This window comes from Peromyscus leucopus, chromosome 14, assembly GCF_004664715.2.
Source record: "Peromyscus leucopus breed LL Stock chromosome 14, UCI_PerLeu_2.1, whole genome shotgun sequence".
Classification (NCBI taxonomy): Eukaryota; Metazoa; Chordata; class Mammalia; order Rodentia; family Cricetidae; genus Peromyscus; species Peromyscus leucopus.
This window is the reverse complement of record NC_051075.1, coordinates 42,025,902-42,047,418: the sequence shown is the minus strand read 5'-3', so window position 1 is coordinate 42,047,418 and position 21,517 is coordinate 42,025,902. Positions and strand designations below refer to the sequence as shown.

Here is a 21,517-nt window from a genome sequence, read left to right as displayed (position 1 = left end):
ACCGTAGGGTAAAACCTCCTGAAGACGTCTCCCAAAATAGTTACATGTGCTCAGAATGAATGAATCATTCACATTTACATTTTTTATGCAAGTTCTTCAAGGACACCCATCAAAAGTTGAGATATGAAAGAAAACCAATAAAATATTTTAAAACAACAGAACTGCACACGGTATGCATATGGCGGGACATAGATGTGTGAATGTGAACAACTGTTTCAGATGCCATATGAAGACTAAAAAAAAAATCAGAAATACTCAGATTTATCTTGTACTGTGAACCCAAAATATTGCTATGAAATCTTGGATGTTCCTTAAAAATGAGTTTTTAATCTTTACTTTTTCTGGGAGATAATGAAAGTATATTTACAAAGGAAGTGATTACGTGAGTGAGAAAGGTTGTTGGGGATGGGAGGTGGACAGCCATGTTCTTAAGAGAAAGTGATAATGTGGCTTTAAGAACCCTTTTTAGTGGGTAAGGGGGATGGCTTGGAATTCTTTCCACAAGCTACATTCAGATCCCCTTTTGGAAGATTGAGAGGTGGGGGGGTGGGGGGTGCAGCTAATTTAGTACTTCTCCTGTACTCAAACTGTTATAAAGGAATGTGCACACTCAACTCAAAAATGGCAAACCCCCAAATTAAAGTGGAGTTATAATTTGTTAAAGAAACAAATCAGAACCATGGAGATGATACAAGTCAAAATCCTTACCACGCAAGCCAGCTGACCTGAGTTTGAGCCCTAGGAGCCAAGGAAAAATGGAAGAAGAAAAATAACCCCATGAAATTGTCTTCTGACCTCCACAGGCACGCCATGGCATATGCTCTACACACACACACACACACACACACACACACACACACACACACTCGTGCCCACACACATCTTAAAACCTTTTAAATCAGAGCCTAACACATTATTTTCTCAGAGGCAGAATCACTAAAGAACATTCCAACTGTAACTTTTAGTCAAATTACTGGCAGAGATCTAAAAGTGTCAATTACTTTGATATAGCAACATAATAAAAGTGGATCTGACCTTAATATAAAAATAACTTAAAGTCTCCAAAAAGTATGCACGTCTTCAAAAATTCTGAAAAAAAAAAAAATGTTTTCCATCTAGGATCTCATCCTACATCCACAGTAGGGGCTCACAGTGCTTGTTATATTAATTGAGAACCTTAAAGAACTGTATTCCTATACCCTACTGTAAATAAGTAAAATGGATTGAGAAGTCTGGCTGATAGATACAGGGAAGGTTCAGGGGACCTGAAGTTTGCCACTGTTCTTAGAGATCATGAAAGGAAGGCAGGGTACCAGAATGCAGGCCTTGTTAATTTGCATCTGACCCTCATTGCTCAGTTAGACCTTCATCTCTGCTCTAGGGCATGGTCCACAAGTGGCTGCTGGCACAAAGCAGGACAGGCTATATATATGCAGAATATGGTAATGGCCTCAGATATGGCTCACTCAGCAGGCCTTTCCCTCATTCATTATTATCAGGATCTTCCATGTGATTATCAGGATCTTCCTTTCAACATCCACCTGCTTGTCATAGGTCCCCCATCCTGCATGTGGTAGATCACCCTTCCCCTTAGAATATAGAGCTTCCAGGTGCTCAGAAGCCACTGTTAATCAATGTGCATGGCTGACAAGGGCAATGTGTAGGATCATAACACTTCTCTCGGCAGAAGTGATAAAGGGGAGGCCATACAGACTGAAAACTGAAGCCAATCCAGACTCAGTAGCAACATCAGATCCATAGGAAAGAATCAATTTGTTTTTCCTGTGATGATTCACATTCAAATGTGTCATAGCAAATGGAATTAGAGGCAAAAGTAAATAGGTCATAAACTGCTGTATGCAGACAGAATAGTATTCAATGCTTAAAAGAAATGAGCTATCAAGGCATAAAAAGACATGAAAATGTAAATGCAGATTGCAAGTAAAAGAAGACAATCTGAGAAGTCTGCACACTGATTGATTCCAACTATGTGACATTCTGGAAGACAAAACTATGAAGACAGTATAAAGATCAGTGGTTGCCAGGACTTAGTGAGGAGAGGGATTCAGCAATCAGAACACGGGAGTTCTAGGATAGTGAAAATACCCCACATGCTGTTATGATAATAAAGATGTACATTAGATGTACTTCAAAACCCACAGAACATAACAACCCAGGTAAAACCCTGACATGAACTATCCACTTCCTATGGAGATATGTTGGCAGAGATGGACTGTACCAGATCCAACACTGTGGCAGAGAGGATGCTCATACTGAAAGGTGTGTGTGAGTGGGAACATGAGTAGGTGTGGACTCTTGGGTTTTGTTGTAAACCTAAAATCACTCTGGAAAAGAAAGTTCATTATCTTTATTAATAAATATCACGAAAGTATCATGGTTTAACCTGAAAATACAGTTCAAATGTCATCCATACAAACATAATTTTTTCACAATAGAGTTTACACATTTTCCCTTTCTATTCATAAATTGAAATTAAAATTGGTAATAAAATTATATTTTAAATTTTCTGGGAAATACATTGTAGTTTGTAATGATAAAATTCAACATGTGGCTGCATTCATTGGTAGCATAATAAATGTTGCTTTATAATGTGGAAGAATTGAGCATTAGTAAAGGTTACTGAAGGGTGCAGGGAAACATAGCAAAGTTAGTGAGCTTTGCCCCTATGACCATGCTAAGGAACCTGACCAATCCTCTCATGAAAGAAGTGCATCTCTAGAATGCACGTGCTTCAGATAGAACTGTTATCTTTCTCTTCCTGAACACGGCCCTCAGTTAACCAGAGTGTCATTGGCAGCTGTCACTTCCAGGTAAGATAACACACCAGAAGTCCCCTGGATGACTTAACAAGAATGGAAATCAGCCTAAGAACAAACAGACTCCATCTCAAGGACAGAAAGAGGAAGACGGTCAGAAAGTCACAAAGACAGAATGACAAGAGCTGAAAACTGCAAGACAAAGACAGGCAACACTACAAAAAAGGGCAACCCAACACAGCTCCATGTGGGAGACTCCCTGGCTGGGGGTCAGAGGGACAACTTAGACAACCGTCTGGTACCTTTTCTCAACGACCAAGGTCACTATCAGATGAGATATGTGTATTTCTTACTATGGCCCATAGATGGGTCATTCTTTGGTAAGGTGTTTCAGGCCACCAAAGATTCTGACTTAGGTAGCTTGAGGAGTGCTTAGTGGATGCTTGAATTTTTATGATGTTAAGAATGATAAGCAATAAATCCCCTGGTTGGAAAAAATCCAACCTGTGTCCTTTATTATGAAATTGACAGTATCAAGAATTATATCCAGGGCTGAGGAATCTAGCTCAACAGTAGAACATGCCACTTGTAAGGACTGGGGATTGATTCCTAGACCTCAAAATCAAGTTGTATTCAGACCAGTTTCAAAATCAACACTAGAAAACAGTTGTTAACCCATCTTCCATGTTAAAAAAAAAAAAAAAAAAAAGAACCAATATTGATCGGACACATTTTACAAGGATGCCCCAAAATGTTCTGTTGGGGGGGGGCTGCAGGGTGGGACTCACTGTCCATTGTGTTTGGCTTCATAAATACAGTTTCTACCACATGTTCTTTGACCGTATCTGCCTCATCCCCTCACCTCATCACTCTCTTTCCCCACTCACACTGCTCTTCCTGTTTCTTCCATCTCCCTTCTCCTGTGTCACAAATAAAAATGGTTTTGTCTGCACATATAAAGTCTAGGCTCCAAAATGAGAGAAAATATGCAACCTTTCTCTCTCTACATCTGTCCTACCTTGCTTAATATGATCCCAGATAGCTAACATTTATTTAAAAAAATTAAAAACGTCAGTAGGGTTCTTCGTCCGCATCCTCACCCACGTATCCCATGGCTACAGTCTCCAGTCCACACATTCAAACAGGAAGGAGCAGCCATTTCTGATAGGCAGAGCCCCGGTAAGAACTGTCAAGTTTGCCTGTACAGACCTACCACCCTACTGCCTTATAAAGGGAATTCAGTATTCAGTCACAAAAGTTCAAATCCCCGTCTCACCGCCATCTCCTGCTGTAACTCAGTTCTTTGTAGGACTGGAACACTGCATTCCTCCCTCTGTAGATATAAAACACCCATTTATTTGGAAGAGAAGCATAAACTGCCAAAGATATTTATTCCTTAACTAGACACAGAGTAATAACTTCCAAATCCTCTCCCCTTTACAGGAGGGAAGAAACCATGGCAGAAATATATTAAGTCCCAAATTACAAGATAATAAAAGTAAATTTTTGCTTGCCTGCGGCCCTTGTCAGAATCGAGCATGAAAGGAGAAGCTATTTAGAAGCAAAAATATTGTCGAGCTCTTTTATTCAGCAGCACATCTTCTAGCCCCCGCCCAGATTCCAGAACATTCTAAGCATCAGTGACTTTAGTGAATATGTTTTGAATACATCCAAAAATTATTTTAAAAGTCAAATGGATAATCTAAGGGAAAAATCAAGTCAACAAAAATTATATATACATCAGGTGACACCTTGGGGAAATCTGCCTTCTTGTGAACCTCGAAGTCGATCGGTAATATTGTCACATGGCAGTAAGAAGGTAAAGCTCCCCTGAGACACTTGAGGCGGCGTTAGTGAGCACTCGAGAGCTGTTCACAGAGCTCAGCAGTGATTCTAAGAACATCCATCGACCTCCATGGCTGCCGCCCGTATGTGCACTGTAAAATCTCAAGCTGCGCACAGGTTCCATGTGGGTTGTAAATACAGATGATTATCACCTCCGTGTCTAGGATACGGCAATTTGGCCCAAGGGGGATGAAAGCAGTCGACAGTCCATGCACCATAGGAGAGAGCCAGCCAAAGCCTGCAGGCACCCCAGTGTTACCCAAACAAGACCCAAGTAGCAACTCCCCAGAGAAGAGAACTAAGAAGATGAGAAAAATCCATACGGGGAAACTACAAGGGGAAGAATACAGGCCAGGAGCGTAGAGATTACATACCAGATACCAAATTTAGAAGAAACCTTCTAAAGACACACTTGCTGGGTGCCCTCCCATCCTTTGGGAACGAATGCTGCCAGCACAACTTCCTGTTTTAAAAGCCATGCTTCTGACCTCGAACTCACAGAGATCTGCCTGCCTCTGCCTCCCGATTGCTTGGATTAAAGGCGTGCGCCACCACCACCCAGTGAGTTCCAGGAAAAGGCGCAAAGCTACACAGAGAAACCCTGTCTCGAAAAACCAAAAAAAAAAAAAAAAAAAAAAAGCCATGCTTCTGGAAGCTTCTTGGCAATTAATCCGCTCTTTCGGGCAATCAAGGTCCCCAACTCAGGGACTGACAGCAGTTTTCTCCTGCTTCATTCAGCCAAATGTGTCCTACTTCCTTCCCATAACCCATGATTAGAAAATCTACCTTGGACTACAAATAATTAAGAAATCACTTAATGATTGTATATTGGTTAAGCACTGTGGTTTTAATGTTAGCCAATGACTTCAGAAAGATTTTTAAGCTCTGTACCATCCCAGATAATCCAGTGCTAGATATGGGGAAATCCAACCAATACATTTAAGCTAATGTGAAACAACCTCCATATATTTTTGCTAATGTCAATTAAAGTCTCATCATTAAGTGTTTGTGGGTACTCTGACTCTATCCATGTGGCCAAGATCAGAAAAAAATGTACATTGTCCTCTCCAGTAGGGTTTTACCTTCTGGGTCATTGTCACTTCCAATTCTTCCCATCTCCCATCCCAACTAGTTATCCTCCTTGGAAAACACTAAGCTAAATGACCTGTGTCCAATGCCTCTGTGTTGCTGTCCCTGAATTGGGAACCCTGGAATTCAACATAGCATGTTGACACCTTGGTAGTGGGTAGAAGTACAGCCTCACAGCTTCCCATCCCAGAGTCACTCTGGACCTGCGGATAGAGCTCTGTTGGTAGAATGTTTCCTAGCATCCACAAAGCCCTAACCCAAGTACCGCAGAAACCAGGCATGGTGACATACACCTATAATCCCAGCACTCAGGAGATGAAAGATGGAGGATCAGAAGTTCAACGTCACCCTCAGCTACTTAGTGAGTTCAAACTCATAGAGATCCCATCTTCAAAACCACCACTACTACCACCATGCAGAAGATGATTGGCCCATGGCATCCAGTAACATTTGAGGTAACTTGTCGCTGATATCTATTGGTTAAAGGTCAACAAAGTTTCTTCTAAACTTTTAGGACATCTTTATCACTTTTAATCACTTGAAAACAACTGGACATACACCCCATTGTATCAACCAGAACCCTTAAACTGAAAAGTTCTGCTCGATGATGGAATTCCTTTCACTGTGATCTAATGGAAACAATTCCAAGGAACCAGTTCTGAATGGAACCTTCAGTTGGACAATGACTCTTAATTTCTCACTGCTGAAAATTCCTCATCTATAAAGATATAAATAGATAATGTAGGCTTTAAAGATACATTGATTTTTAAAGACCGTAACTGTAGTATTACACTGCTTATTTCTGTAGATCAAGTGAAAATATATAGCAATATGCCACCAAGTTTTTTGATGGGGACAGTAAGTGGCCTATCTGCCTATGAGAAGCACAGTGGGTTGAGGAAAGGCCTGTGAGCAGCTGATCAAGATGTAAACATAAATTATTCAGGTCTTGCATTACCTCCAAACTAAGAGAATGAAAGACAGAGATTTGGTTATACCTCAGTTGATATCTACTATGATGTAACTTACTCATCTATCATGCTCATCTCCTGACAAAATCTACTTGTGCAACTCTCAGCCAGCTTCTTGAAGGTGTGTTTTTCACATTCCTGAGAAAGATGTTTTGAGTTACAGCCTAGTGTTATAATTGCATTCCTGGAAAAAGTAGCCAACCTCGAACACATCTTTCTCAAGCATGATTATCAGGAGAAAATACTGAATATTAGCTTCGTGCCAGCTTCTATTCTGGTCACATTACATCTGTGACTTCACTGTTATCTCTTAAAGGAAACTTAAGCAATAATTTTGCTTTCCATTTGAGAACACTGGGGTGTGAGTTGGCTAGGTCATTTTCCTAAGGTCACACAGCAGAGTTCCACTTGAACCCAAGCTATGACCACATGGCCTGTACCTACTTCACTGCCTGGGGTCTGTTTTGTTCCACACCTTTAAGTATTGTCCAGAACCCACTGATTGTTGAGTGTTGGTTGATCTTAAATGCCTTTCTCAGTCTATTCTTGCTGCATATACACCAATGATGCCAAACATGTCCACATACTAATTTCTTCATCTCTTCCACCAGGTTATTTTATAGCTGTATCTAAACAAATTATTAGTTTTTCAGACAATAAAAGGTCATTTGCCATTTCAAGATCTATCATCCGCTTTTCACTAGGAATTTAGAATGGAATTGTCTTTACACATAGTTCCATGCAAAGTTAAGGGGGAAGCATCACTTGTGTTTTCTTGTCTAATCACTTCTCAGCAAAGAATATGCCCTCATGCCAGGCAAGGTAGTTCATGGCTGCTGTAATCTCAACACTTTGGAGCCTGAGGCAGGAGGATCACAAGTTTAAGGCAAGTCTGGGCTACAGAGTATGTTCCAGTGGGCTACAGTAAGATCCTGTCCCCAAATTGTTTCCACTTGGTTTTATGTCACTTACAAGTGACTCTTTCCATACCTTCTATGTCCTCTGCATGGAAAGCACAGCCAGGTTTGGGTGGATACACAGCTCAATGTCCACAGGGAAAGATCAATAGATCAATGAACTTGCTATGAGATTTAAATAATGCTTTACTTGGAAGGAAGGATTTGGATCCTCAGATAACACCTTCTAGTACAGCCACAACATAAATCACAATACCAAGAGGCAGCAGTCATTTGTATAATGCTGTGAATGTACATGTTGAAAAGGGAGAAGGGGTGCTTCAGTGGAGCACCTAGCACTGTGGAGAATGTCAACATTTGCATCAATGCCGGAACTGTCATCAAAGCACGCCATAGCCAATGGCACCTAAGTTGAACATCCACAGAAGCAATGTCATGCCTCTTTGCAAACACGGTGTGGCTCATTTCTGGGGACTCATGGTGGTGAAATGTTGAGAACACTACATTCATGGGCATTACAAATTCTTCATATGGCAGGGAAAGCAGGACTCCCTCGGCCCAATAGTTATTTGATCAGCAAAAACAGGGTCCAAAACACCTGTGCATCTCTCACAGGGAGCCAGTGAGGGAGAAGGAACCCAGAGCAGGTGTTTGTCTACTCTGGTGAATAGTCTATTAAAAAAAAAAGGAAAGGAAAAGTAGTCAGAGGGGATCCGAGACAACAGCTACCACGATGATTGGTGAAACCAGCTCTTCTCACGTCAGTGGCAGCCTGTGCCCTGAAAAAAGGCTCATGATGAAACACATTTCCATAAACTCTGTGCATCTTGTACTCTCAATGTTCACTCTTCAGGAAAGAACTAGCAAGCAACAAAACCCAGCACTTCTTCCACATCAAGCTCTGCACAAGATATTAATCATTAGCTAGCTAAAACAGGCAGAAGCAGCTTTCCCACCACAGAGCCAACTAATTATCTTTCATAAGTCTTTTGAGAGGCAAATGTAGCTGTAAACACTCAAGTGAAAAACATGTTAAATGCATTTGGGTCTAGACTTTGCCAAGAAAATAAGAGTGTCTAAGTGCACAAAATCCAAAGATCTTCCTAAAGCAGAATTTCAAATTGAGGTTTAAAAAAAAAAATGTTCAGCTTCACATTTCAATGCATCTTGTCTTTAGAATTTGATGTCTGTACCATCCACGGAGGGTGAACGCTGCTGTATAATCAAGATGCACATGTGTTATATGACGAGTGCTACTAACAAAGAAAATTATTTAAAAAGTGGGGGAAATGCTTTTCAGGCATCTTTCCTCTTGAAAGGATGCACACTGTTGTAAAGCTCACTACACCAGCAGAAAACCCTAAAACTGGGCAAGTCAAGGAGCAGAGCAGAAAGCATAGGTGATTACTGGGGACCACAAAGCCCTGGAGGCAGGCAAACATGAATGAGGAAAATCCAGGGCTGTCTGTACAATATATACAGATTTTTTTTCAAATGTAAATTTGAAAATGAATGCTGCTATTATGCCGGTGGCATAAAGGGAAGCATAACGAGGCTGCTCTACTTCCCTTTAAACACAAGGCATACAGAGAGGGAGGGATGTGAAAAGCCAATTCTTCGCCGCTCTTCATCAATTGCACTCAGTTCTACCCTGCGACACAGTCATGCTGCAAAGACCACTCGGCAGTTAATGGACACAATGCTGAGAAAGCACTCTCAGGTCTTCCCAAGAAAGATAGGGGAAGACCCAAAGGACCAGAAAAGAAATGGAGATACTAATTTATTCTGCAAATTCTTGTCCTTCCATATAAAGTTATTTCTTCCAAATATCTGATCCCTGTGATCACAGTAGCGTTATCCCATGCCCTTGCCTGGTCTTGTCAGAATAACCATTACAAATTGCAAGGAATAAATATGTTCTCCCAGCATTGCAGCCTACGCTTACAATCTGTCAAAATGTAGAGCCGAGGGGGAAGCTACATGGCTTTGACTGTATACACCCATCTCTAGCTATCACTCTTCCCACAGACAGGATAGAAGTCAACAAGAAAACATAAAAGGCTAAAAATAAATGACTGGGCAATTGCTCAGAGAACCTGTAACATTGGGCACAGGGTTAAGTGTGCATGCCATCCGCCTCTCGCTTCCAGGTGAAAGTTATTGAAATTAAGAGCTCAGATCTAGGAATCAAGAAAATAAAAATGCACTGCAAACATATGTAAAAGCTGCTCATAAGTAAAACCCTATGCCCAGAACCATGCATGGTCAGCATGTAAACAGTACGTGCTCAGAAGACAAGGGGTCACTAATACATATTGTTCCATGTGAGAAACGGCACTGCTGGGGATTTTAAATGCTCAAAGAATTCAGTGTCGTTCCATACAAAATGACGTTACGTCTTCACTCACAGGAGTTCACGTGTTCATTCTCACAAGTCAATCAAATCAGTATTTATTAAGATCCACTGTGTGCATTTTACTATGCTCTGCTGGCAAGGTACATAGCATAAAGATGAACATGGCTGACATGCAGGAGTACATACAAAAAAAAAAAACCATAAATGTGAGTTAATGTAATTTGGCTATAGAAAAGGTATAATCCAAATGAATGCCAGATTTGGAAACCTAAGAAAGCCAAGACTTTATTATCTCCTTGGTTTTCCTCTTGTGTAGGTACTGATTTTGGTGTTTTGTTTTGTTCTTTTTTTAAGGCACAAAAAAACTCGATTTTTGAAATTTTACATATTCAAAAGGAGATGGGTTAGATAACAGTCACTTTTTAACTCTTACAACTTTAAGATGATTTGTGTAACCCAATTCTTTTAGAAATCGTGATATCTAATTGAGAAAAAAGAGGCATTTCATGAATACAAATTTATTTTACACCACAAATTTATAACAATTATCTTTTAAATAAACAGACTTTTCTTTTTTTATAAAAAGAGTAGGTGTGGCAGAGGATTGTGGATTGGTTACATCTTCCTGTAACCCTAGGCATCTGATTCATTTCTCTCTTTTGGAATTTTGAACATTGAGAAGAGTGATTCATACACCCCGGTGATGGAAAACAGCAACATTACAGCTCCCTTAAAATCTCAGTCTATTCTCCAAGCAAAAAGAGAAAGCAGGAGAAGCTGCATCCCACAGTGTGAACCAAAACATGATCATCCATTAGCACAAATTATGACATCACCAGCAGTCTCAACTAGAGTACCATTTCCCAAACTGTGCACTTGGCTGTGACAACATTTAAACAAAAACCAAACCTTTGATAATGTTCTAAACCACAAAATGCCCTAAGATCAGTAAAATTCTCAATTTGAACCCCCCACCCCCACCACAGACATCCACACAATGCTCTGACTTGGTGTCTGATAATCAAGGCTGATAGAGCACATAGATGCCTCTTGGTAAACCTAGGATTCCAGCAATGTATGCCACCTGCATATCTGCTGGCCTTTGCTTTCCCTCATCTCCTCCCAGTGCTCCTGCTCCTCTTCCCCACTGCTGTTCTGACCCAGCGCGATCCAGCCAATCATCTCCTTACGCTTCATAGTGCGTCTACTGTAAATGGAAATCATCAAGGTGACATCAGAGAGCTGGAAGAGGGCCACCTGGAAGACAAAGGTCTCTTTATAGACAGGATTGGGTTGGCCACGCCGAATGGATGTCTTGCATCGGGACATCTCTTGGCCCACACAGTTGAGGAGGAAGAGTTTCCCGTATGTATCTGCAGCAAAAACAAACAAGAGAAGGAGGAGAAAACATCAGTGTTTTGCACTGCACTGGCTTAGCGGTAATCTTCACATGGACTTCAAATTTCTCCTTGCAATGGTATCTTCAGGTCCGGACCGCCACATCTTGCATAGATTATTAAGGAAGAAGAAGATTGCCTTATATGTCTATTGCTTCATACAAGCCCAGTCTGGCACATTCTGAGGCTCATTAGAACCTCTGTATGGAGCAGATACGAAGGTGCACAGGCATATGTACAATGGGGGTTGTGGCCATCCAGAGAGAGCTTGATTTATGTGCCAAAGATGAACATGCATTCTTTTTCTCCGTGTGTGGGATTTTTCTTTCCAAGTCAATGTATTGTTTTCTGTCTCCGCATAGTCTACAACATTCTCTGAACCATCTCATGATGGAACTCCAGCCCACAAGCTTCATCTCCCACTCTCCTGATACCCCAGTGGCCATCCACCTTCCCTACCTTTTACCAACAATGTTTAATTGGCACAACACTGTCTCCAGAATCCCTATGACTCTGCCACAGTACTCAGGGTCCTTGCCCATTGCCTGCAAACTGCCAGTCCCTCAAAGGTAAAGAGAGGTTTTGCCTTATTCAGCCTGGCTTAGTTCCTAACTGGAGCTAGACTTCTAACAAATAATTTTATAATGAATATTCATTCATGACTAGACAGAGAGCTAAACCTTTTTCTCTTTCAATCTCATGTTTTCAGACAATGAAATCAAGCAAAACCTCCCACTTTAAGACCCCTACACTAGAATACTATGAAGTCATAACTGATGTCCTCTTTTTAGCTACAGAAAGGAAAGGAAAGCATCCAAATTTTACTAACATCATCTACTTTGGCTAAAATTCCTGAATGAATAATTACAAAGAAAATTATCCTCAAAAATGCATGTTATCAAAATCACTTCATTGATCATTTTTGGCCCCCTTTTTTTCCCTTAACTACAACTTTTGCTTCTAACTTAGATACATGCTACTATTCAAAATAAAAAAAAATCAAAATGTTAGGGTGTTGCCTAAGTTCCACCACTCTGTACTTTCTGTTCAGTGTAGGCAGAAAGCTTAGTGTCTGCAGCTCGCTTTCCCAGCTAACCACCAGTCTAACTTTTTAAAAACGTAAACCCAGATCTCTGTAATTTCCTCTCTGAGCATTGTAAGGTAGGAAGCAAATTACAACCTACGGTTTTCTTTGTATGTTGATCTTTTTTCTATTCCGGTTTGATGTGTTATTTTATGCACTTATCTGCTGAGAAACACAAGGTGTGAGATTACACTTCAGGTGTGAAAACACTTCTCTGTCTCAGAAACAGGGCTCTCCACTCCTCAAACTGTTCCACAGAAAAGCTGTCAACAAACCGACAATGGGAACGAGCCTGCACTTCCGCAGCCGAACAGCAACAGGACACTGTCGGAAAGCTCACTCCAGGCGTGTTGATCTGCTCAGGCAATTCAGCCGGTTGGAGCAGTGAGGATGGCGTTCATCTTTCGAACAAAGACTTGCTCATTTTGCAGAGAACATCCTGAGCTTCCGCTTGTCCCAAGATAGATCTCTAATTACAAGAAAGGACCACTTACCACTAACCTCACCACTGACGCTGGGGCATAGGTGCATGACATGGAGAGATGGACATTTTATAAGCAATACAACATAATGGCACCTGACTAAAGGAAAGGACACAGTACAGTTCAAAGAGGGAAGTTTAAATCAACGTGCCCTTCAGGAAGTCCTGCCTGGGTGAACCTGGCAGAGGCATAGCTAGAGTCTTCTGGAGCTCCACAACTGACTCCAGTGAGCACCAGTCCAACAGGTAACCAAATGCCCAACTTAAAAGAGCCCCATTTTATTTCTTTGGAAATTTCTCACAGAAGCTACAAAACAACATTGAACAAAACTTCATCTTAGAAGATTCAGAAATCTTTATAGTATCTTTATAGCGATCTTCAGTAACTCAGACCCATCATCACAGGCTCAATGGGTCAGAGTCCTTTGAAAGACCAGTGATTTGTATCAGGTCATTTGTCCCATGGCATAAAGGAAAATGCCACTTGTACCCTAATATTTTGAATGTTTAAAGAGAAGCACACATATAAGTTAGAAACAGAATTGTGGCTAAAAGTCTGAAAATGATCAATGAAGTGACTCTGATAATATATTTATATTTTATTCATAGTAGCTAATAAACCCAATTTATCAAGGCACAAAAGTATGTCATTTGTACCACAGAAGGCATTTACACCAAAGAAATAAACAGTCATAGAAAAGAGCCCACTCAAAAACACCTGCCCATTTACAACCCAATACTCTACCAACTACTGCAGAATGAGCCTCCAGGGATGATCTACCATCACCTGCAGAGTGAGCCTCCAGGGATGGTGTACCATATACTGCAGAGTGAATCTTCAAGGAATGGCTTACCAACTACTACAGAGTGAGCCTCCAGGGATGTTATACCAACTACAGCAAAGTGTGCCTTCAAGGGATGTTCTACCAACTCCTGCAGAGTAAGCCTCCAGGGATGCTATTCCAAACACTGTAGAGTGAACCTTCAAGGGATGGTCTACCAACTACTACAGAGTGAGCCTCCTCCAGGGGTACTGTACCTTCAGGGATGCTGTACCAAATATGCAGAGTAAAACATCAAGGGATGTTCTACCAACTACTACAGAGTGAGCCTCCAGAGCAGAGGTCTGTATGACTCAAGTATCTGGGAAACAGGGCAAGTGAAAGGCAATTGGCCATTTAATTCTCTGTTCCTTTTTAGTATATTAGTATTTACAGAGCATTTTAAATACATGTAAGAATAGAGAAACTATTATCACATGTTCCCATTTGGGATGGTTAACATTTTTCACACTTGCTACTGATATTTTCTGAGTTTTGTTTGTCTTTTAAGAAATAAGAAGTTGGGTATAATGCTCACATCTGTAATTCCAGGACTTGAGAGGCCCAGGCAGAAGGGTTATTATGAATTTGAACCCAGCCTGGGCTTACATGGTGGGTTCTAAGCTACATAGTAAAACTCTCTCAAAAGTAGCCATATTGATGATTCTTGAGCAGCCCTCTTTGGAATGTTCAACGTCTAAAGTTGTAGTTCATCACTTCCAATGTATGTTTTTAGACCTTCACCACATGTAAACAAAAGAAATCCAAAACATACTTAATAGTATTTTTGTACATTAACATATTTAACACTCTAGTGTATATCTTCCTGAAACATTTTCATTTTTTGATAGCCATATAGCAGTTTAATAATGAAAATATACTAATATTTTACTATACAACAGAAATACATTGTCAATGAAAAAAAACATCTTTCAGTGAAAACCTGCAAAAGGCTATGATTATAAACAATTTCAGTAGAGGACACCAGCTTTGTAGAGTGCTATCCTAGACTTGCAGTTCCACACATGACACTTCGAATATGTGTTATAATAGAACACATTATTTTTTGTCCACTTTGAGGACACAAATTATCATATAACATAGCCAGCACCCAGCTAAATATATATTTTCACTCAACATTAAAATTTTAAGTATTATCTCTATATGTATGAGACAGATGAGTTTATTTCCATATGGACTGTCCCAGTGTATCAATGAATCCCAACTTGCTCATCCATTTTCTTAACGAAAGGATGTTTGTAACAACCAAGAAACATAAAGCCTTCCCCATTCCATTTGCATTGTATCGATAGTTAACAGTCTCTCCCAGAGATGTCAGTGGATGTCTGTGTTCCCTGGAATTCTAGATGGCAAAATCTTTGCCACTTGTGTCTACTGACAGTATTTTCTCCCTGTCATGAGCTTCCCTTCCTGTTGTGTTTGCAGCAACTTCGGTAGCATTTTTAAATTTATTGTGAAGTTTATAAATGTCTTATTTTCAGGGAATGCTTTATTATTTATTTATTTTTACAACTAGGACACCCTACTCCAACTCCATAGTCTCTTGTATTTTCTTCTATAAATTCTAATTTTTCTCCTTTGATCGTTAATCTGGCTAAAGTTAATATTTTAGTGTGAGATAAGGAGCTATCTATTTTTTATATGAGAAGCAGTATTCAGTAAATTATTCAGCAAAAAAAAAAAATCATGATGTCCAGCAGGTCTCCAGGGTTCAGGTTTGATGATATTTATTATAATCGGCTCAAAATATGTCTTGCTGTTTTAGATAACCCGTGTCGTGTTTAAGATGTATCTTTAAGCTTTATATAAGCTAATCCTTATGTCATCTTTAAACTGTGATTTTTTAGTTACTTTAAGCTTCAGCTTGTTTTAATTGGTTCTTGGTCATGAATTTTAGAGTCATCCTGTCAAGTTCAAAACCATGGTCAGAGGCTATTGAGATGGTCTGACAATATGGATTCAATTCCCCCAAACTCACTTGGCAGGAGAGAACAAATTCTCTTGAGTTGTCATGTCCCTCCCACTGTGTGCTCGCTCTCTCTCTCTCTCTCTCTCTCTCTCTCTCTCTCTCTCTCTCTCTCTCTCTCTCTCACACACACACACACACACACACACACACACACACACACATAAAATATTTAAAAAATTCTAAAACTGTTGGAATTTGAACTAGAATTGTACTAGAGCTATAGACTAATATAGGAAAAGCTGTTGTTACAATGTATGGAATATTTTCATCAATGAACATGGTATATATATCAACTTACCAATTTAATTCCCTTCTGTTATTTCTCCCAAAATGTTTTATTATTCCTTTTATAATTTTCCAACTTGCCCTCAGTTAAAGTTATTCTTTGGAATCTTAGATGATGTATTGCCATTATAATACTAATATTCTTAAACTATTTTTTAGCTTTTGCTGACGTATTTGAATACAAGTAATTTGGTACAAGTACTACTTTAAATTTGTACAAATTGGTAGATATTCTTGTGTTTTAATGCAGGCAATTGAATTTTCTACATATGTAATGTCAGTTTCACTTCTTCCTTTCAAGTTTTACCTATTTTATTCCTATATCTTATGCTATTAAGCTGCCTAGAATGTTATTGTCAAGTTAATAAAGTTCCCTCTGGGCTACGTATTAGTAGATGCACATCTTGTATCTAAGACTGTCTTGTACCAAAGAGACATGAATCCTGAAAACTAAAATCCCCTAAATTCTTGCCAGTCAAATCCCAATTAGACTCCACCAATGAATGCTACCCACAAGAGACAGTAAAAGAAGAAAATGGAAGCATTAATGCCTGACAGAGGAAGAGACTGCCCAATGTGTTCGGAACTCCTGAGAAACATTCCACTGTGTGCACACAGAAGAACAGTCCTGTGGCATCTGTGTTTCAGATTCCTAAAAAAAAAATAAGTTTTCCTGGTGGTTATCCTCCCGCCTTCCACTGACAGATCTTAATAGTTAAACATCCTCTGACACCGTGTACTATGTAATTCTCTATTTTCTAGACAAAAATCTGACTCATACAGTAACAGGTAATCTCAACAGGAATGCTGCCTTCTTAAAAAGCAAATGTGAGAATTGACTTAGAAGTCAGGGCCAATTCATTAAGAAGTTAGGATCAAAGGGCAGAAGAAAAAAAAAAGAGTGGCAACCCATACCCCCAAGAGGGTAAAGTTGCAACTTAGAAGGGAAAACACATACCCAATGAACACGTAGCTCTAGGGAAAGGGATTCTGCACACTCTGGAATTTACAGGCATATATTTTGGTGTGATTGGCTTAATTTAGGTGATTAGAGGGAAAAGATAGCCTTGGAAAGGAACTGACCCAAGTAGAACTAACCCATATTTGAGGAAATAGCATAAAAATTTAAACCTTTCAGTATTTAGAAACCTGATTGTTTTACATCTCCAAAGAGTAAGAGATAGATTTTTAAAGTTTTCTTGTAAAACAAAGGCCTACTAAAGGTTGCCAGGTGAATATTAATTCACAGTGAATATCTAATTAAACAGTGGCTTTCCAGACAATATAAATTGTCTGGACCATGTGACTGAGTTCTGAACAATGGCATATGAACAGTACTGTCGTCTTCAGTCATCTCTACAGTCAACCAATTCCATTCAAGCCCAATCTCTGGGACTGTCTTTTCCCCCTTCAGGGAGTGTGTGTGTGTGTGTGTGTGTGTGTGTAATATATATATATATATATATATATATATATATATATATATATATTCATATCTCCTCATCAAATAAAAAAAAGCCTATGGCCCTTAGTCAGAGCTTGAAGGGAAGTCATGTGACTTACTTTAGACTTGGGAGGAAATATGTTTTGCTGCGTTAGGGTGCTGAGATGGTAGGATCTATCAATTACAGCATCATAGCCTAATCGATATTAACACATCTTATACTAAACATCTGCTGAGTTATTTTATTCATTAAGAAATTGTGCATTTCATCAAAATCCTGTGTTAAAAATCTGTCGATATTATCATATTTATTTTTTGAAAACTCTGTCAAAAATCTATTTGTATCTGAGGAAGCTAGTCATGTTTTCTCATGAATGAGTTAACATATCAATTATACCAGCAGATTTCCTAATATTGCATCATTCTTGCATTGCAAAGCTAAGTCAAATTTTGTTCACAATTAGCAATTTTATGTGGCAATTTTATCCTTTTGTATTTTTTGTGATTGTTGATGTTTTATTATTGTTTACTGCTTTGGTTTGTGCTATTTGTTTTCTATTTCCTAGACTTGTAAAATGTTTCATCTATTTTATATCAGTTGAATTGAATTTTCTTGATTCTTGTTCTCTATATTGTTTTGGAGGATTAAGATTTTACCATGCACTATAATTTATTATCTAAAATTAATCAGTATTTCTGCTTTCCATTTTCCTAAATTTCTAATTTTTAACAAGCCTTTAGAAAGCATTTTTTAACTTTCTTTTTATTTATTCTTTGTGTCTTTCACATCTTGCATCTCGATCCCATTCTTTTCCCATCCCTTCGTATTCATCATCTACCCTTGTGACCTCCCCCAAAATAAAATTTAAGAGAAAAAGAAAAAAGAAAAGGGAAGGAAAAATCAATCTCATCTTGGAAGCTGCAGTGTGACACAGTGAGTCACACAGTTAACCCTTTCATCCATATATCTTTACATGCAAGTGTTCACTGCAGAGTCATTGGTCTGGTTTGAGGCCTCTGGTTTCTGCTACACTATGGATGCTGGGCCCTCAGTGGGACTCCTCTTGGGTATCCTGTTGTTGCCCTATATCATGGGGATCCTGCAGCTTTGGGTCTGCTGGACCAACTGCTTCACATTGGAGAGCTCACCCTGGTGGTGAGGACAAGGGAGAGCTGGAAGGCTGACCAAGCCTGCACCTACCCAGGCCCAGAACCAGGGTTATGAGTTGGCCCACCCCGACATCCACCCCATCTGTGATCTGCTGGAGCACGTGAAGGGGCCAGAGCTGCAGACCCAAAGCTGCAGGATCTCCACAACAACTTGAGCAACAACAGGACATCCAAGAGGAGTCCAGGGAGGGCCCAGCATGGATAGTGTAGCAGAAACCAGAGGCCTCGATGCAGACCAATGACTCTGCAGTGAACACTTGCAAGTAAAGATGTATGGACAAAAGGATTTATTGCGTGACTCACTGGGTCACACTACAGCTTTCATGATGAGATTGATTTTTCCCTTTTTTCTTCTTTTTTTCTCTTACATTTTATTGGGAGGGGGTTGCAAGGGCAGAGGGTAGATATAAAGGAACGCGAAAATGAATGGGATTGAGTTGCATGATGTAAAAGACACAAAGAATAAAAAGACTATATTTTTAGGGGTCATTTCTATAGTTTATTACTAGAGAGTATTTTTAGGTTTATAAACAAAATTTGGCAGAAGGCTGAGAAAGTCCTCACTTAGTCCCTGATTCCACATACCTTGGCCTCCTAATATCTTCTTTTTGAATATTTTTCTTTGAACATGACATCCGTTTAAACAATCAATTCTTGTGTGGCCTATTAGTCTGGTTTTATAATACCCTCTGTTATCTTTGCAACATATTTTCCCAGTATCTAGAAAGTTTAACCAAGCAGTTCTGAGAGAAAAAAAAAGAATAATTCTCACCATAGCTGATATTGTTATGATTTAAGAATTGCCGTAAGAACAGCAGCATGTCATGTAGACCAATGGAGTGGAACAGACGACCCTGATATAAATCCATGCAGCCACAGCCACCTGCTTTGTCACAAAGATGGCAGAGTATGCACCATAAAACTACCGGGCTTTTCCAACCAATGACACTGGAGAAACTAGAGCTCTCCATATGCAGAAGAATGAAGCTAGGTCCCTCTCTCTCACTTTGCACAAAAAATCGATTCAAAATGATGGATCAAAGACCTTCATGTAAGAGCTGCAAGTGGAAGTCCTCAGGGGGAGGAGGACATGGAGAGACAGAAGTACAGGCAAAAACTTTCAGAAAAGGACTTTACTAGCCCAGGAAAGAAAGCCAAGGACTGACAACTGAGATTACGCAAAAACCACAGAGCTTCTGTAAAGCAAAGGTAAAAAATCAAATGAAGAGGCGGCCCTCAGAATAGGAGGAAATCCGTGCTAGCTACACAGCTGGCAGAGAAGTGGCTAAAATACACAAAGAACTCAATGGAACAGTGGGAAACCAAACAACCCAGTCTAGAAATGGGCTAATGAAATGAGCGGGCAGTTCTCAAAAGATGAAGTACAAATGGCTAATAAGCACATTCAAAACGTTCAACATGTTTAGCCACCAGGAAAATGCAAATTAAAACTACACTGAGACTCCATGTCATCTCATTCAGAAAGGCTGCCATCCAGAAAACAAATAATAGAAGCTGGAGAGACTGGGAAAAGGAAAATTCCTGAATCCTGTTGCTGGGGGTGCAAACGGGCACAGCCATGATGGGAATAAGTGTGGAGGTCCGTTAGGCTACTAAAAACAGCCCATCCATATGATCCAGCCATAGAGCTGAAGGGGTTGGATTCTGTAAACCACAGAAACATTTGTGCAGCATGCTTACTGCAACACTGTGCCTAAGAGCTGAGCTAAGAAAAAAGTGGCATGTATACATAATGGGTTTTTACACAGCCATAAAGAATGAAATTATGCTGATAGCAGGAAAAAAATGGATGTAACTGGAAACATCCTATTAAGTAAAACACACCAGACCCAGAAAGACAAATACGACATTTTTTTAAATTTATAAATCCTAGGTTTTTCTACAGCCATAGTAAAACCTCTATGTATATGTGCCATGAAAGTAGAAGCAGGAAGGTCCAGTGAGAAGGGGGAGTGGGAGAAGGCTGTGGGGCTCAGCATGCCAAAGTACGCAACAGATTTACATCAAAGTGTCCTTACGAAGCCCATTAGTAAATGCACTATTAAAATAAAATCTACCGTCTCGACCACTGCTCTGTGGGACTGAATAGAAAGTGTCATGAAATCGTCACCACCACCCATCTCCAGAACTCTTCCACCTCTCAAAGCCTGAAATCCTAAGCACATTCAACACTAACTCACGTCCCTCTCCCCTCCAACCCTGGCAGTGCAAACCTACAGCCTGTGTCCCCAATTCTTGCTACTCTAAATTTTATCTCATGTAAACAAAACCATGCAGTAAGCTCTATGTGGTTTATTTAACTAGTGTAATGTCCTCAAGGTTTAAGTAGAGTGTAGAACATATCAGGATTCCCTACCTTATCTAAGGCTGAACATGTCCTAGGTTAATGTACTGTTATGTGCCACTTGCCTTTCCATCCGCCAGTGGACGTTTCTTTGCTTCTGTATTTAACTATTATGAGTAACGTAGATGTGAATACGGTGGTACAAATACCTCAAGATCCTGCTATCAACTCTTTTTTGGTATATGTTCACAAGAGGAATGGCTCAATCAGACAGCAATTCAATATATTTTTAAGAGTTATCTTACTGTTTTCCACACCAGCTGATCTACACACAATGCAGAAGGACTCAGTTTTCCTACAGTCTAACTCTTATAACTTGAGAAGTCCTGATTACAGCTATCCATCAGGTCCTAATATCACACTCGAGTCTGTGTTTCATTTTCCTGTGACTGGTGATGTTGAACATAGTTTCACACTCCTCATGGCCATTGGTATATCTTCTCTGGAAAGATGAGTGCTTAAGTCCTTTACCCATTTCAAAATCATACTTCTTGCTATTGAGTTTTAGGAGGAGTTATCTATATA

General features: G+C 39.8%; 1 protein-coding gene and 1 pseudogene across 2 annotated transcripts in view; one reads left to right on the top strand and one right to left on the bottom strand.

Moving 5' to 3' along the window:
* Window positions 1–10,214: 10,214 nt before the first annotated feature.
* Window positions 10,215–21,517, bottom strand: part of Syt16 (synaptotagmin 16) — a 265,478-nt gene continuing 254,175 nt past the window's right edge. For both annotated transcript variants that reach the window (XM_028858041.2, XM_028858033.2), the window contains exon 7: window positions 10,215–11,328. In XM_028858041.2, the coding sequence (XP_028713874.1) occupies window positions 11,015–11,328 (314 nt within the window). In that variant the 3' untranslated portion in view covers window positions 10,215–11,014. The remainder of the gene's footprint in view (window positions 11,329–21,517) is intronic.
* LOC114684767 lies at window positions 19,095–19,202 on the top strand (annotated as a pseudogene).